This window comes from Pinus tabuliformis, chromosome X (genome assembly GCF_031772625.1).
Source record: "Pinus tabuliformis cultivar Carrire ecotype Pingquan chromosome X, CPIR1, whole genome shotgun sequence".
In the NCBI taxonomy this organism is placed as follows: domain Eukaryota; kingdom Viridiplantae; phylum Streptophyta; class Pinopsida; order Pinales; family Pinaceae; genus Pinus; species Pinus tabuliformis.
Window position 1 is genome coordinate 1,636,654,341 of NC_142308.1, and position 19,424 is coordinate 1,636,673,764.

Genomic DNA, 19,424 nt, shown 5'->3' on the forward strand with positions numbered 1-19,424 from the left:
TATCAAACACTGATGCTGCATCATCCCTCCCATCAGGTGGACCTACCGGAAGAAGGACACTGTGAGGCTGATCCTCAGAACACTGCTCAGAAGAAGAAGGTTGAAAGAATCCTCTGTCTTCATCAAATACCACATCTCGATTGAAGCTAAGACGACAAGTGGCTATATCTATTAGTCTATAGGCCTTGTGATGATCACTGTACCCTGTCATCATGAGTTTCTGGCTTTTGGAATCCAACTTAGAGCGCTTAGCAGCTGGAATCCAAACATATGCAACTGAGCCAAATACTTTGAGGTGACTGATCTTAGGCTTACGGCCAGACCAAACCTCTTCAAGAGTATTCCCCTTAACAGTCTGAGTGGGTGATTGGTTAAGAAGATAACAGCAGTAAAGACTGCTTCAGCCCAGAATTTGTTCGAAACATTCTTGTGTTGTAACATGGCGCGAGCCATTTCAACAACCGTGCGGTTGCGGCGTTCAACAACACTGTTCTGCTGAGGAGTGTAGGGTGTAGTGAACTGGCGTTTTATGCCATGAGTATCACAGAAGTTGGAAAAAGCAGAAGAACAGAATTCCCCCCCGTTATCTATCCTAAGAGTCATGATATTACAGCCAGACTCTTTTTCAACTAAGGTTTTAAACTTCTGAAAGATACTAAATGCATCATATTTATATTTTAGAAAATATACCCACATCTTTCTACTGAAATCATCTACAATAAGCAAAAAATATTTGCAAGCAGTGATAGAAGATGTATTCATAGGACCACAAATATCAACATGAATTAACTGGAGTACGTTAGATGCGCGCCAAGATTCTCCATTCTTGAATGAAGACCGATGTTGTTTGCCAGCTTGACAAGCGCCGCATACGCCCAACTGCTGAGTCTGAATATCAGGTAGCCCTGACACAAGTCCTTCCCGAGAAAGCTAAGAGAGATACTGCATGTTTAGATGCCCATATCAATGATGCCACAGAGTGCTGATGGGAGAAACACGAGCTGCTAGAGCCACTTCTGGAGAATCACCAGTGTCAAGAAGCCTGTATAGACCATGATCTTCTAGGCCAACAGCAACCGTAAGACTAGTCTCCCTGTCGATAATAGAACACTTGTGCGCACTGAACACTACATCAAGTTGAGGGGAGTTCCTCATAATCTGGCTGACCGACAGTAGATTAATTTCCATACCAGGAACATAGTACACATTCAGGAATATGAGTGTGCGCCCATCAGACTGGATCTGAACTGTACCTCTGCCAACCACTGTGTACTTTTCACCTCCGCCAAATACCACGGAATCACTGAAAAGTGAGAAGTCAATAAACCAGTGACGGCTGTGAGAGAAATGGCGTGATGCACCAGAGTCAATGTACCAGGCAGAAGATGGAACATGATCTGAAGACCTTTTAGCCATAAAGGCGTAAAAGGCAGAATCTGTCTGCTCGGAATGTTCTGCAACATTTGTTGTCTGATGGAGCCCTCCCTGTTTCTTCTGTTCAGAGGCAATCCTCTGTCGGCAATCTTTCTTCATGTGGCCGAACTTGTGACAGTAATTACACTGCACACTTTTCTTCCTAGCAGGATCAAAAGGCTGAGAAGAACCTTTCTGCTGAAAGGACTGAGAGGACTGATATTTGGCAGCAAAAGCATTTTCTGAGGAGGCTGATGCGGCACCACTACCAAACTGTTGTTTCCAACGATCCTGCTGCATGAGTTTGGTGCATAACTCCGGAAACTTCAGATCAACATTAGTGGAGGTAATGTTGAGTGTTTCTATGAAGTGCTCATAAGATTTTGGTAGACTTTTCAGAGTGATGACTACCATATCTTCTTCCTCCATGGTGCGACCAATGGCTTCGAGCTGATCTCGAATGTCTTTAATCTTGTTGAGATGTTCCTGTAAAGACATATGTTCGTCCATCATGATGGAGAACAACTGATTTTTGAGAAAGAAAGCTCTGCTCTTGTCAGATGTCTCGTGCAGTTCTTTCAACTGTTGCCAGATCTCGGCAGCTGTCTTGCCAAAAGGAATCTACGATAACTGATCATCAGTCACAGAGAGCTTGAGGAGCATAACGGCCTCTCGATTTCGATCATCAAACTTATCTTGATCGGTACTAGCTGTACCGGGACGGAGCTCTTTGCCTAAAACGAGCTGATCAAGACACTTGTATTAAAAAATGGTCAACATTCTTTGTTTCCAGATGTTATAATTGCTGCCATTAAAGCGTTGACTGCCTTCCAACATCAGATTGGTTAGCGAAGCCATCTGCACGTTTCTCAAGGTACAGAAAACAGCAAAGGAATCTGTCGAGGATTATAAGGGCAATTTATCTGGCACGAATTTTAATGCAAATGCCAACTGATCCGGACAAAAAACTCACAGATGACGGTGTAGTATGAAGGAGTGCTAAAAACAATTTTTTCACGCAGACCAAAAAAATTGATTTTTCCACGCAGATTTTACACTTGTTGACTGTAAAAAGAAAAACTGTTACGTACTTACGTGATACCCCCTCGGCTCAGATTCGTCGCGCGGAAAAACAAAAAAAAAACTTCTGATTAGAGTATACTGGAGGTACTGGAAAACGCTTGGAAAAAAATTGTTGCAAAACTCCCTGCAGCGTATTGACGTCTGTTCAATACTCAGTTTCTGAGGAATATTCAAGCCCGCGGACGTCAATACACTCTGAAATGCTAGTTGGGAATCGAACCCACGACGACCACTCTCTCCAGCCGAACTGCCCGCAGTAGTGTCTTCGAACAGGCAAAAGATATCGTCCTTGACTGTAAAGGATCGTGGTAACAAAGATGCTTGAAGTAGCTCTGTCGAGGATTATAAACACAAATTGCCCGTCCAAATGTCCAACAACATGACTGGCAGGATATGGTGCACGATCCCTTAGGATTTTATAAGCTTCGATCACAAGTAAAACCTTTGCTGCCTCAGACTCGGTCTTCGAAAACCCCGCGTGCAAATTTCTCGAAAACCCCGCGTGCTCGTCGCCTGCGAATTTCTCCGAGACTTTCTGTGACTTTCTGTCGCTTTCCTCGCCGCTCTGATATGAAGACGTTGAGCTCTGATATGAAGTTGAAGGGACGACTGTTGGTTTCGTGGCCCAACTACGATTCCTCGGTGGTTAATCTGTTGACATATGTCCGGTGGTGGATCGTATTTCGCGTGGATTCAGATCTCCACTAATTATCCAAAAAAAATTCCACTGCCTCTCCAATGCTGCCACGGTGTGATACTAGCAATGTGATAGCGGCGGATTCGATCCGGACTTGTAACAAATAACCTGTGTAGATGAAACCCAGATTCTGAGGAAGAAAAAAACTGAATCGTGGAGCAGAACAACTATGATCAAATGGAGTCCAATGTAGGCATGTAGCAAGAAATCTCATAGAAAAACCAACGTTCGCACGCTGAATTGTTTTAATGCAACCACAATCAATCGATTGCAGTACCAGTTTCCACGGAATGGCCCAGATCCACTGAAGAAGAGAAAAAATTCTCTACAGGAGCAATTTCGAAATGAAGAACTAAATTTTTCACACTATGAAAAATTATTTCGAAAAAAAAATACCTTGCCTGATACCATAAAACAGTGCGAAACACACATATGGATTTCTAATGAATGAATTGAATTGATGAGCAAGCTAAAGCTCAATAATAAAACAGAGATATTTACAGTAAATAGAAACATCAAGTTTCTATTTAAGAAATAGAAACAATCAATTTCATCAAAGAAACTGCTAAAAAGGAAAAAATAGCAACAGCTAAAAGAATGAGCATTAAATACTAAATAGGATTATTCTAATACATCCCACCTCTGCACTTTGGACAAAGAAGAATCATATGTCATTGGGGGCTTCCCTATGGTCACTAGGCTCACTTCTTGAAATGTGGTATGTGAATAAAGGACCTTAGCAACAAATATAACAAAAGGAAATGAGAGATTTTGAAGGGTGGAGATTGTTGCCGCCTCACTTACACACCTAAGTTAATGTGGGAAAAATCCTCAACCCCACTAGATGTGGCCTTGGTGGCAAAGCTCAGAGAAGGGGTTGTCACCTAATCCCAACTCTCTCCATCTAGGCTCTCTCCTAGCTAAAGCCAACGCGTGTGTGTTGGAAAATCAGGAGACTTATGTATTATAGATGATTTTCCTTAACTTGATAATTACTTGTGATATATGTTGGCCTTTTATTACTTTATTAGTTCTTGTTCATCAAGCAATTACCAAAACAATGAAGATCACAACAAGACAAAGTACACAAGATATAGGCTCCAAGCCAGGGCAAAACCCCTCCAAGGGGAAAACCCAGAAAGAATGCTTCTCTTCTTATAGAATCTTCTTACAATGAGACTTCCAAGACCCAAAGACCAAAGCCCAAGATCCTCCCAAGCACCAAGTCAGCCCCCCAGCAAGATCTCTCCAAGGCAACTTCAAAACTTCAACCTTTTGCAGCTTTGCTCTAGAATTTTGGCCCTGCAATTGCACCTAAGAATTTCGGCCCTGCAATTTTCAGCCTCCTACAACTAGCAGCAACAAAACCCTAACTTTGCACATGTGGATAGAGAGAGAGATGATCCCAAGAAACTTCAACTTATTTTCTTCCTTTCTTCGTCCTTCTAGCTCTTCTTCTCCTTCGTTATTGCAAATCGAACTTGTGTTGGATGTGTGTGTCAAATGAGGTCGAGCTCCTTGTATTTATAGCCTTCTTGAGGGGTCGAATAGCCCTCCCTTAGGCCAACTTGTCCTTGACTAGGGCCGACTTGGTCTTGGAGGAATAAATGGCTTTTTCTTGACAAAATAAATATTTTCCTTTGTTACAATGAGTCCAAATGGGACTATAATACATGACATAAATTCTTCTTTGTCCTAGAAAGACCTAGAAGCATGAAGAACATGCTTTTGACCTAGACTTGAGCATGAAACCCATGCTTTACTTAAAATAAAAATAAAAATTTATTTTCTTTCTTTTCTTTCTTTATACAAAGTATAATGTGTCATGATTACAAATAGGTCATTATGAAGACCGAACCTAGTTACAATTTCCAACACTCCCCCTTAACTAGGGAGGTAATCAAAATCCCATCACATGGTACAACGAATGTCATCCTTGAAGCATTCTCATAAGAAAAGTTGGATTGCTAAGCCATCTTTGTCAAGCATCTATATCATTATCAGCTTTGTCCTTGAAGGCCTTAATGTAAGGTACTAGGGTGATTTTTGCCTTAGTTTGCCCTAGAGTTTTAATGAAAATACAACCAGATAATAACAATGTAATTCAATTTAAATGAAAGACTACGATTTTTCTCTTCGGAAAAAAAATAACAATGTAATTCATCGTATATGATAAGAATCTTCAATTCACCAAATATGATTGTAAAAGTGCTATACGAATTTTCCACTATGTAATTCAACGGTAATGAAATGAAATGAAATGATATTTTAACGTCCACGAGACTAAAAATGGTCTATGGTACTATTAGTTCCCGGCTTTTCGTCTTTTGCAATTCAATCCTTTTCTTGTTCAAATTGATGATGAGCTAGCCCAACTTTTCAACAATCCCCTCACTGCAAAGACAATGCCAAGAAACCAATGCTAGCATATTCCCATAACTTTCTCTAATGTCTTTGAATGCATCAAATTCCAAAATGAAATGTTTTTCTGATTCCACTACCCCAGACGTGCAAAATGTACACACTCGTTCTTCCCAGGCTTCTTTAGGCCTTTTCCATCATCCTGTTTCACACCGAAGTTGATGCGAGTTAGTTCTTAATTGAGCAATAAGAACCTTTGCCTTCCACGGAATGCTAGCTCCAATGAACTCTTTTTGTTGTAGATCACACGTAGGGTTGAATTCCTCAATGTTGTAATTCTTCTTTCTACCCAACTCTTTTCCCCATACCCATTTACGAAACTTTTCCATAACAAAATCTTTAGCTCCTTGCTATTTGTGGGACAGACATTGCGGTAGATATTCCATTTTTGCAACCATATGTAGTTTTGTTTCATCCATGTTTTCTTTCTTTCACTCAAGCCTTCATTGAAGATAACATTAGGCCATCTACCTACTCCCATTTGCTCAATTTTTTTAGATATCTTATGAGACGCACCATAGCAATTTCTTTGATAGGAGTTGCTCCTGCTTAACTCAACATTATCTCATAAGGTACCAAATTTTTTATTTTGAACTTGCTCATGATCAAGCGTTTTTGGATTTTCTCAATTTGTTTCCATTTTGAGACAGGGGTGCTGCTAGCCCACAATTCACACCCATACAGCATCACTGGACAAACTAGGAGTCCAAAAAGCGTTTTAGTCATTTTCCAATCCCATAACTCTGCCTCTCTACATCTGTTTTGAAGAGCATATAATGTTTTCCACCCTCCTAAAATTCTCTTCTTTCTACAGTCCTCCCAATTAAGTTTGTTGTTGAAATCAATCCCGAGGTACTTGTACTCATTTACTTCTTCAAGAATGTTGCCTTCAAAGAAGAAAGTATGTTGACTCTGCTTCCTTTTATTAGAGAAAATCATTATTTTGGTCTTGCTAGTATTGACTTGCATCCCCACTTCTCTACAAAAATGCTCAAGGGAATATAGGTGCATTTGCAATCCATGGGCCGATTTAGAAATCAATACAAGATCATCCACATATAAAAGAAGCTTTATCACAAACTCCCCCAACCGAACACCATCTCCACCTTGCAGATTTATCCACTCTTCCAGTTTATCAATATATAAGCCAAAAAGAGTAGGAGATAAAGGGCAACCTTGCTCGACTCCAATGTCACTTCTAAAGCTTTTAGAAATACCTGCTGAGGTTCTAATTTTGACTTTCACTTCTTCATGAAGTCTATGGACAACGACTCTATAATGCAAAGAAATTTCAAGTTCTTCCATTCTATGCCACAACTTATCTCTAGGGACTATGTCAAATGCCTTTTTGAAGTCAACAAAGCAGCAAAATGCTTCTTCTTTGTCCTCCCAAAACTTTTCAACAATGTGTCTCAATGTGATACCATGATCCGCTGCAAAATGCTCCGGCCTCAAACCCGCTTGTCCACTTGCCCTCTTTTCTTTTACTTCTGCCCACCTACTAATTCTATTTTCTACCATGCTACCGAAAAGCTTTGCAAACAAAGGATTGATCATAATGGTTTTATAATTGGAAGGATTATTAATGTCTCCACTTTTAAAAAGGGGTATTGCTAGGATAGTTGTCCAATCCGTTGGGAATCCTTGCTGAATGATGTTGTTAAATATTTTCATGATGTGCAGTGCAAGAGTGTTCCCCATTTTAGATACTCTGCTTGAAGCTCAACCAAGTCCTTTGCCTTTCCTGTTTTCAGCTTCTTAATTCTAATCTTCACCTCCTGTAATGTGAAGAGCTTTGTGGTTGTGTTAATCCTAGAGGGAGGCTCTGCCTCTTATTCTTTCTCATAGAGTTGCTTTGCATATTCAAACCATTGTTGGGTTGTAATATTATTTTCGATTTGCTTCTTCCTTAGTTGAAGTTCCTGCCAGAAAATCTTTGGGTTATTCTTGCTTAGATATATTAACTCTTCTCGCCTTGTTTGCATGAACTCATCTTTTTTCCTTTTTAGTATCTGCTTATATAACTTTACATTCATCTTCTCCTTGCCTGCCTTTTTCAAGGTTCTCCTTGCCATTTTGCATTCCTCATCAAACCAAGCATTTACAGGAAAACAATTTGATTCTGATTTCCTATTTTTTTCTCTTTTGCACTTTTCAAGTGCACTTTGGATTATATTTGTTAGCTCATGACTGTTGAAACTTTTGAAACAAGTTTTCTCCTTCTGAACTAATCTCTCTAACATTGTCTTGAAGATAGTACAATTTTCTTGTGTTAGAAGAATTTTGCCCCTTGATAATGATTGCCGAGAGCATTGGGTTTTTCTCCCATTCTCTTTCCTCTAACCATGATAACTTATATAAATTGGGTTATGGTCTGATTTTAAGTCCCAAATATGCTCTCCAATCTTAACTTCATCTATCTTTTCTATCAAGCTTTGTCAACACATCACATAATCAACGATACTTGCCCCATTGTATGTGTTGCAAGTGAAGTTCCCAAACCTTTTCCATCTATTTAGACCATTGCAAATAATTAAGTTGAAATCCCCACACAGTGTAAGCAACTCCTCTCAAAAATGATTGCTAACTTTGTGAACACCTCACCCATTAGGGATTCTCCTCTTCAGTGAGCCAAATAGGATTGTGATCCTCTTTACAACAAAGAATACTAGCTTGATGATTTGATGTTCTAGCATTGAAATCTCCCACTAAAAGAACTTCTCCCTGCTGAGAGTACATGGAAATATCTTGCTTTGAAGCTGCATACAGATCCTTGTTGTCTAGCCCCTTATTTTTGTATGTTTTTGAGACTTGACGGGCAAAATAACATGTTGCAATTCTTATGTGATTCTCAAATAACATGTTGCAATTCTTATGTGATTCTCATTCTCTGATCTCAATTTGAAAACTGTGGCAATCATATTACTTTTCTGTTTCTACTCATCATCATAAAAGCTATTTCACTGTGTAAATATTTATAGCAGCCCTCTTCTGAGATATTGATATTATTCCAGAGGTTAGACGCATCAATTCTATATCTGTTTCATCCATTGGTCTCCCAAATTAAAACAAAACCCCCAAAACATTTATCTTAGATGCTCTGGCATAATAACTGACCATTATTATCTCAGAGGTACAACAGTTTCGATAACCCAGCCTCGAAAGGAAGATACTTAAGCACATGCTAGACTCATGAAGGTAGAAGTGAGAGCCCAGAGGATTCTTATAGAATCTATAAAAGACTCTCTAATCCCATATGTATCAAAGTTGGACACTGCAAAAGCTATATATAACAAATTGGCAGAGTTGTTTTCCGTTAGTACTGCAGGAGAAGTAATCTCATTAAGGCAAGAACTCTACAAACTAAAATTGTTCAAGGAAGAAGGAATAGCCTCATACTTCATGAGGATATCAGAAATTTGAGATCAACTACAAGAGTTGGGAGAAGTCATGTCTAATAGAGAGATGACCACAGTGGTACTAAATGCACTACCGAAAGAATGGGGTAACTTCACTTCAAGTTTATATGGGAAGAAAGAGACTACTCCATTTCAAGATCTATGGTCACTCTGTAAGATCGAAGAAACCAGACTGAAGGCAAAAGTTGATGTAGGATCAAATGAGCAGAATCAAGCATATGCTGCTATGACAAGAAGAAAAGGGAAATTTGGAAAGTTTGGTCCTCCAAAGAAAAAGAAGAACATGGCTAAGGTAAGATGCTATGGTTGTCAGGAACTTGGGCACTATAGAAGAGATTGTCCTAAACGTAATAAGGACAAGAGGGATAGGGAAGAAGCCCATATTACTGAGGAAGTGAAAGAACCTAAGACAAAGAAGCTTAAGAAGGAAGAAGTAAAAGATCTCTACTATGACTGAGATGGTATTCTTCACTAGAAGGTACTTTCCACTTGTAATTTATAGATAGGAAACAGTGTAAATAAGATAGAATGCATCAAATTAGAAAAATAACATCATGATAGACACATTAGAAGTAAGAGCTCTTGACATGAGAAGTAGAAAGAATGTATGGAATAAAACTCTGTTGATTACAATGAATAAGAGCTCTTGGAAACCTCATTGAAACTTCAAAGTGATATTTATAGAAAGAAGTAGAGGTCATCATCGACTGGGATCATCATACAATAGTCAATAAGGAAACATATATCAGGTGAGGATATGAAAGATCCTCAAGTTTCTCTGATGGAATCCTTATCGAAGGATTCACCGATCTAGAAAGGTAGCAAATATTTCATCAAGAATTACAACTCGTGGGATTCAAGGGATGATGGTATGATGACATAACAATGAAGCAGGTCTAAAGGATAAAGTTCTTTTGTTCAAATGAAGCTGCTACAGGATGTCTGGATGACCCAAAGGAAAGATGAGGTATGTAATATGTATGCTTAGGTTATTATGAAATTCAAATGGTTGCAGATAATATGGATCACTATTTCCATCTTGGGAAACATGATCAAAAGAAGAAGGGATCTCCTCCTCCGAAAGATTGCAGGAAGGCATAAATCACACTAGATGAAATCAACATAATATGTTATCATATGAAGCATGAGGAAGTTGACTACAATTGAGGAACTCTTATTAGAAGCTCCTGGAAATGAAATGTGTGGAAGGAAAGGAAGAGATCGTAAAAACATACAACCATGATAAAGGCAATCAACATCTGAAAGACCAAGAAGATTTGACTAAGAAATCTCCCAGAAAGATATGATGACTCTGATATGAGTCGGAAAAAGATGGAGACCCTTGAGAATGAATATCTTTAGGAGATGTGTCAACATGCATGTAGGATGTTGATACTTACAAGAAGATGTCTTGATGAAAGACCATCACAAAGGTCATTTTGATTTAAGTGTTCATTTCTTATTTTTGAACTAATATCTGGATGGGCTTATGTAGGACTGCCAAAGGGAAGATCTGCGGATGACTTCCAGAAAAAACCATATAGAAGGATGTAAGATCCTTCTGAAAATAAGGCATGAAAAAAAAAAGGCAGCATGACATGAAGCGAAGCCAGACGAAAAATTGATGGATCACTTTCTGAATGAGGACATGGCTGACTCATGGATAACACTTAAAAGTGATGTATGGTCCGTGCCCTATGAAGAAGTCCCAAAAGATGAAGACTCCATGACAAAAGAAATTCATGACATCGAAAAGGAGAGGAGTTCTTCAAGCAGCTTATTGTCCCATCATCTCCACCTGAGGAGTTGTTGTAGGTCCCTAGCTAATAGGGAGCCTGGAAAGAAGTTTCTTACTCGGAAGAAACTTGTAAACTCCTAAGCCAAGAGGGAGCTTAGGCACATTCCTTTTGTAGGAATGAGTACATTCCTTTATTGGAATATGTCCTCCCTATTTGAGAAAGAGAGATAGACACATCATTCTAGTCTTCACCTGGGAAGACAGAATGGAGGATTGGGTAATCATTTGGCATCCGATACTCTTTGAGGATGAGATAGGGCATCCAAGAGAAGAGTGATCGTAGAGGATCGATATTCTTTGAGGACTGGGAATCCAAGATAAGAATAGTCCTGATGGAACACACCTTGAGAACCCGAGTGGGGTATGTTTTGGGAAAGACAAAGATGAGTATGTCTATAAATCATTGGTCTCACCGGCATTGAGCTCAGATCTTGTGGAGAGATAGAGTCGTTAGTCAAGGCCTTGCTATGTGACAATGTTGGTTGATATGATGCTATACAAATGAGTTACCAATCTGAATTCTTCTTATGAGAAATTCTTCAGATTGAGAATGACCAAGTACCATTATGAATACCTCCCTAGTTAAGAGAGAGTGTTGAAAAGTGTAACTAGGCTCGGTCTTCATAATGACATATAATGAGATGTAAAGAAGAAAAATAAAATTATTGTATTGCCTACTTCATGGGTTTCATGAGCAAGAGATTTTATTTTTGAGTCAAGACTCCCATTGAGAGTCTTTAGGAATTATTTGTCATCTAGTTATAAAATGGTAGAGTCATTGTCATGTAATGAAGTCATGTTACACTTGTAAAAGGTCAAACTTGTCTATGTAAAGTATCCTCCAAAACCTAGTCACTTATCCTCTTCAAGTCGGCCTACAACGATGGAAGAACTTGCTAGAAGAAGTCGGCCTACAACGATGGAAGAACTTGCTAGAAGAAGTCGGCCTAACTACTTGTGATCATGTCGGCCTAAGGGACATGTGATGAGGTGTATATATAGCCACACTTGGCCTCACTTAGAGGCAAGCAACTCAACAAGAATTCGGTGAAGAAAAGTGCGAAGAAGAGGCTACAAAGAAGAAGTGCGAAGAAGGAATAAAAAGAAAAAGAAAAAATCAATTGGGCAAAGCAAAGGAAAGTTTCTTCTGGGCATAGCAAAGGAGAGTTTCTTCTAGGGTCAGCGAAGGAGAGTTTCTTCCGGGGATAGCGAAGGAAGGGTTCTTTTGGGGTACTTGTTCTAGGTGACCGAGATAGAGATCAAGACTAGAGACCAAGATTCTCTAGGAGAAGCCAAGAAGAAGCAATATAGAGACCGAGTTTCTCTAGAAGCCGAGAATAAGCAGTGTGAAGGATAGAGACCATGTTTCTCTATAGGAAGTTGAGAAAAGAAGTTCGAGATCAAGAAGAAAAGTCGAGAGAAGAAAGAGGCAGAGCATCAAGGTTAGTGACAAAGTTCTTGGGAGAATACTAGAGTCAAGGGTCTTTGTCATGGTCTTGGTATTCATCAATTGAAGATCTAGAAGAAGTTTTTTGATCGGATTTTCCTCTCAAGAGGTGAGAGGTTTTGGCCCTGGCTAACAAGCCTACACACTGTGTCACTTGTCTTCTATTGTGCATATTGGTAATTGTCTTGATGAAAAGAACACAATAATAACATAACAAAGAAAAGACTATAAGCTAAAGAAGTAAAAGTATATCACAAGTAATTATCAAGCAGGGAAATCTTTTAATTATTCATGCCCTAGATTTCTCAACAACATTGTACTTGCATCCTCATATATAAAGGCTGATTTTGGTTATATATTTATAATAAACCTCGTTTATCAAGGTTTTTTTTATATTACTACTTTCATTATGTGATCATTCATGAGTAAATGTGATGTTAGTATGTTTCATCATCATGTATAATTGATAGACTTATAGTTTATGCAATGACATTGGACAATGAAGTCATAATGTAATAATGTATCATGTATGACTATGATATATGATTGCACATAACATTTCTTAAATGTCCTACAATATATATATATATAGTGTTTCCCCGTTTCCAAAATTTGGAGGGGTCACTTTTCGTACCTGTACCCGTTTCCACATATCGTGCAACTTAGGGTTCTAGGATCTGCTGAGACTAAGCATAGCAAAGGAACACTTAAACAAAAGCCTGTTATGACAGAATTCCCATGGGATGGCTTTCTAATTGTCAAACTTGTCAAAAGCAATGGTGAAAGCGGTTTATTCCTGTCCCTGTGCATAATGGTTGAACAGTAACAAAGATTTGTAGTTATTGTCTCAATTGGGCACATAAACGTCTTTTGGGCACCTAAACTTCCATTCCATGTAATCCACAACATGGTAATCAGAATCCAATCCATCTGACCTCCCAGACTGAGGAAAGGATCCTCAAACTGTGCCATATGTCAAGAATTGACCAGGAGCAAATGCTGAGGATTTTAAACCCTACTCTAAGAATTTAGAGATTTTTCCCTGCCATACCATTTTTGTTCGACCTTGTGAGGTATTTTGCACGTAGTTGCATCAGCAGTATTTATCTTTCTAAATTAACCCAAAACCACTTGCAAAATCCTGTCCAGTGATATTTTGAACAAATTAAAAAGAAACAACCAGGAAAGGATATTCTTGAGAACTTATCAATGAGGTCCCATACAAAGAACGACTAGCTTATTTGACGCCATTTTAACTGATAAATGGTGTACATAACTGCATTTCCATATTTTCATGTCCTATACAATAACAATAGATAATAGATATAGCGATCTTAAGAGTCGCAAAAAGTTCGCTCAGAATTTTCCTCTCTAGAGAACCAACCAGAGCTCGGATGCATTTAATGATGATGGAAGGGACTTTTTCACATCAAGAAAAATCCAAATCATCTTCCATATGAATAAAAAATGAAAGAAACTGACATCAACTGCTGACCCAACTATGTGTACAAGAGGGAAAAAAATATAGATCTGGTATAAACACCAATCACAGAAGCATGTCCCTCACAAACAAAATTAAATGGAAAACAACTGTCTTAGAACTGGTTATTGGAATGTAAGCAGATTGAATTTTGTATTGTCCAAAAATATTTAGTAAATTAAGGATAAATAATGTTAAGATTGACCCACTTTATCACAACTAGAAAAGAAAATGCAATCTAGCCTCAGGCAAGAATTCTTGTTTTTCTCTATTTGAAGCTTGTCAACAGATATTATCCCTTGTAACCTAAAAATTGTTGCAACCAATTTGTGATATTTGGGAAGGTTGCACATGTTGATTTCTTGTTCACCAATTCTGACATGAATAATGAAAGCTAGCATACAAGGATAATACAGCCATTGAAAAAATGTCGCAGGCAACCATTTGAATGGCATGACTCTAGGCTTAACACAGCTCTATTGCCTAAAGGAAACAAAGAGAAGTATTAAAACACGTTTTGATCTTTATCAGATGTGCTCATATAATTTAAGTTGAAATCACCTGGAATGCCATTGACTATTCTCTCAACTGTGGCATATCAAAAGATCAGATGTGCTCATATAATTTAAGTTGAAATCACCTGGAATGCCATTGACTCTTCTGAGTTCTCTCAACTGTGGCATATCAAAACACAATACGTTTCTTATAAAATTCAGAATAGTATTACTATTGTAGTTTTCAAGACTTCAAGGCTCTCACCTCACAGTGTACACTTCAAATATTTCTATGATATGCGACTTTAAGGCTCTCACCTCACAGTGTACACTTCAAATATTTCTATGATGTGATACATTGTTCACTAGAACATCTGTAAAGGCATGATGATATTTGATGCCATTCTTCTAATCAAAGGGGTGCAAATTTCACAACACAACTTCAAAAATTTCACAGAAACATTAGATTGTCTGGGAACATTTTGTAGTAACTTACCTTTGCATTCCATCTGCGTACAAAATAAGGTTGCTCTCCCGGTCCATCATTGAGTCCATATTCATTATCCAAGCTCTGCCAATCAAGACATGCAGTACCATGGAACTTTGGTTGCAATAATTTTCAGGATAAGCTAACTTGATAACAACCCAAAAAAAAGGCTAATTTGATATTTGAAAGAGTTGCACTAGAAGGGAATGATGGATCCAAACTTCTAAGTGCACATAAAAGAAAAGATAGCAGTATAAAGACATACAGTATTGCGTACAAAGAAGATCATGTCATCATCTTGATGTGATTTGGATTGACTTGTACCACGAATAAAAAACATATCAAGCATTTCACGCCAAAATCGCATATCCACCTCATCATCTCCATCATCTTTCTCATCAAGTGCAGATTGTCCAAGCAAATTAGAATGCTTGCGCACTATGCTAAGGAGCTCTTCTCTGTAGCAGACAATTGCAAAATTTGTAAACCCAACACCTTCGATAGAGTAATAAATGCCAAAATTGTCAGGCATCTACAAATAACAACCAATCCAGTAGACATTTTAAATGGCTTGTTGAAAGAATGAGATCTATCCACTTTGCTACACAAAGCTCTACTGTTACATATATGCCTGAACAAGAACCTGAGTATAGACAGCTTTATTTCCTAGGTAGTAGAAAATTTTCCAAGTCTACGATGAAGTTCAAATCATAAAGCAAATATCAATAATAAATATTGATTTCTTACAAGCAAGTACAATAATGGAGAATATTTTACTCTCTTGGATGCATAGTTGTCATTCTATGGCCACATTTAATAGTAGATCTAGAAATAGTAAGTTGTAAAGCTAGCCTAACAGACAAATCTAGTGAGCCTGAACATTAACTTGATGATCCACTTGAAAAGTGCTTTATCGATGATCATCATCATCCACATAATGTTCAAAGCCATAAAAGAATTTGTTTTGTTAAAGCTAAAAGCCATGAATTTCCTTATATCAAACTTTTTTCATTCTGTTTAAACTTTAGATTGCTCCACATAATGTTCAAAGCCATAAAAAAAATGGTTTTATTATAAGCTAAAAGCCATGAATTTCGCTATATCAAACTTTCTTCATTCTGTTTAGAGTGCGCATAAGTATTGGGTAGATTATTTCTAGCATCCTTCATGTTTTTAGATTAAAATATAAAATTTGCACGTCAACTTTAAAAATAATCAAAAGTATCATATGAAGCAGGAAGGGAATAATACAAAACATTATGGCCACATGGTTGATAAGCATATTATTTTAATGTACTAGTTACAAAATGTTGTGCATGAACTACAGTGTACATGCTTATAACCTTAGACTTTTTTCTTTTAGAAACAAATACTCCACAGTAGCTATTGCACACATACTGCATGAGTGAACATTCTTGGAATCATTTTTCTCAGGAATGAAAACCCTTATAATCCAACTAATCATAGAAAAACAACACAAGTGATCACCAGCATCTACTACATGGAACCACACTTTTTGAACTGGCCACATTGAATTTTCCCCTTGCATATTTAGTCTCAATGATTAAGCACATTCATGAAAATATCTTTTGGTTTGAGAGTTTGAGATTGGCTGAAGTTACATTTTTACATTTTCAAATTGACAACAGGGACATTATTTTCAGTGCTTCTGCATGACACTTCACTTCTATTTTTAGCAGGATTTTGCACATGTAAATGCATGATTCCCTATGCCTTCCAAGATGTAAATTGACAACAGGGACATTATTTTCAGTGCTCCTACTTGACACTTCACTTCTATTTTTAGCAGGATTTTGCATATGTAAAATTTAAATGCATGATTACCTATGCCTTCCAAAATGTCATCCTTCTATTTTGAGAGACTTTCTGTTTTCAGAAGTCACCTACATATGGATCTTTGGGACTTTTTTTATCATCGAAGAAGACTTTTTTCTACTTTTAGAAATTTCTATTTCTGGAACTTTCTATTTTTAAAAAGAGCAATGCACATGCAGGTGTCCAAGTTAAGATGAATGAGGTTGATTTTCTAGTTCCGGGATGTTTTCTATTTTAGACATGTCTATAAGCTATTTATACCATATAGGTGTGGTTAATTTCAAAGGTCCATTGAGTTTCCAAGATGAGGGGATGCATGAATGGGAAAATAGATCCAATGTGGATAGTCCCCATTACCCCTCATTTCAGCAGGGTTACATACATCATTGCTTGGGAGCGGACGCAGGAGCGAGGAGCGACATTTTCAAAAGCTCCTAGGTCGGGAGCGATTTTGGGAGCGAATTTTATATAATATACATTTTTATATATTTTTATGCATATATGTCAACAAAAGAAGCGTTTTCCCAGCATGTCAAGTCAAGATTTTGTTTCACCGATGGGTACATTTTTAGTAGGGTCATGATAAAGGAGTTCGACAACCAATGTCACTAACATCAAGGTACATAGAGGGCTTGGTGCTCTTGATTAAATACAAGTTCCATACCCTAGTACATGACAAAATCCAATGGAAACATTGCAACCCCCCCAATCCTGAAATCTTGAAAAACTGGTAAGTCTGCTGGATTTTGAGTGAAATCTAAAATTCTACTTTCTCCATATGAAATCCAATGAGGTTAAGGTTGGAACCACTCTCAAACATCCTGAGTCATTTCATGGTAATGTTAAAATTACCATGAATTTCATATCAATACTAGGGCCATACACTTGAACATTGGGCTGGCCCACTCAAAAACTCTTGTTTCTTTGAAAAAATTGCATTTGGAACATCTTTGCGAAAATTTCGAGAGCGCACTCCCAAGGTTGCTCCCGATGCGCCCCCACTTGGAGCGTGCTTCGGGAGGAGATTCGAGGGGGGTTTGTGGGGGCAATGTGAAAATTTCATCTATCATAGCAACTGGAAATTATTTTCCTAATTGTTAATTTATTTAAAAATTTATCTACTACAACAAATATCAAATAATTCACATTGTGATCTTCACACATAAACTGTGGAAGAAACAAAAATAGCGCTGGAAACTGAGAAAATCTAGCACACACACTAAATAATATGACAATTATTTTTGGACAAATGTCCCCGGAAAAACCCAATGCGGTAAAACCGGTGCAGCTAAGGGTTTTTATTATTATGCAGCAGTGAGAAATTCTGAGCACAATAATATGGATGTCGAATGTTGGCTATCCTATAGCGAAAATACTAGCAAAAATATCTAGAGGGAAGTTACCCTCACTCCGAGCAATCCCAACACTCAACTGCTACTAAAAAGAAAATCGTCAACTTGGGCCTACACAGGCTCTGCGTCAAGTTGAAGTTGTCTGCCACACGTGCTACCCAAATCATCTGTTAATCAAGTTGTCTTGCCTACTACTGACTAGGAAAACGCTTCTCCTGCACTCTGGAACCTCTGCCCAACCTGTGGAACTAGAAAAATCTTCCTTTCTCAAAAAATTGAACTGCTCAGTGAAGCCTCTGCACTGCCTTTGTGCAGCTACTTGGAGAAATTTCAGCCTCTTGGCAAATGCACTCATTGGATTTGGATAACTTCCTCCAGCCTTACTGTCCCTGCCCCTCACTGTCTCTGCTTCCTTCTCTGGATTTCTGGCGACGGGTACTACTCTCTGGAAATCGAACTACCAAGGAAATCGAACCACACTAGTGTGTTCTCCATCTACCCATCGACTTCTTATTATAATCCCTTGTTGGAGCACCAACAGCCAAGACTAGAACTTAATCAAAGGCCCATATTAATTCCCTGTCACTCTGTGTGAGTTTCTAGAGAATTTTCACCTTATCTCAATTAATACTAATCAATTAACCATATTCCCTAAGTTTAGACTTAGGAAGTATTTAAAAATCGGCTAATAATCTAATTAAGCCATCTCTAGGTGAAATTTCCATAAACGAAGTCTGGGTTTTGGAGATCACATGTGTTTTAGCCTCTCCACAAAGTTTTGAGACTAGAACACCTCTGATGATACAAAAACTAACACTCCCTCTTAGCGAGGGAGGTGTTCTAACGTTGCACCATTGTTGCTATGGCACCCTGTCTCTGTATCACCCCTCTGTCACGTTGTTGATGTCTAACAACTACCCACCAACCACTGCGCAATTCTGATGTTGCATGTGTGTTGCTGTTGACACTGCCATATTTCTGCCAACTCTGCATGTACATTGCAACTCATTTTCATCTGTTCTTGTTGCAACTACAACAACTGCAACTGAGAAGCATCCAAAATATTGAATCAACTATGTTTAATATGATGCATCTGTCTCCCGAGCAACTGACTACTACTAGCCACTGCACTGCCCACCACGAAATCTGCATTGTTGCTGACTGTACACTGTGCCACTCTGCATTGCGCTCCTTAGCACCTGACTGCTACTAGTCTGCAACTGTCACTCTGGAATCTGACTACATCTCTGACACTAATCCATCCTGCTACTGAATACTATGGGCCCCTGTAGCCAGGTGATGATCCATGAGGTGGACTCCTCAATGGACCTTGCCCTATCTCTGCAATCTCTAGGACTACAGCTCCAAGTCGCCCCACCTCTCTTCTGGAGGTATGGCTGCAAACATGGCAAACTCATCCTCTAGCCTAGAGGACAGCTTGTCAATCTCAACGGACTCTGTTACTTGTTCCTACTTCTCTGGCTTCTTCTTCCTGAG

General features: G+C 38.4%; 1 protein-coding gene across 5 annotated transcripts in view; it reads right to left on the reverse strand.

The window, feature by feature from the left end:
- CW7 overlaps nt 1–19,424 on the reverse strand; it is a 502,578-nt gene that overhangs the window by 356,332 nt on the left and 126,822 nt on the right. For 4 of the 5 annotated variants that reach the window (XM_089453029.1, XM_089453024.1, XM_089453026.1 and 1 more), the window contains 2 exons: nt 15,005–15,197; nt 14,749–14,853 (listed from right to left, as the gene is read on the reverse strand). In XM_089453029.1, the coding sequence (XP_089309155.1) occupies nt 14,749–14,853; nt 15,005–15,197 (298 nt within the window). The remainder of the gene's footprint in view (nt 1–14,748; nt 14,854–15,004; nt 15,198–19,424) is intronic. The other variant, XM_089453025.1, reaches the window with a different exon arrangement.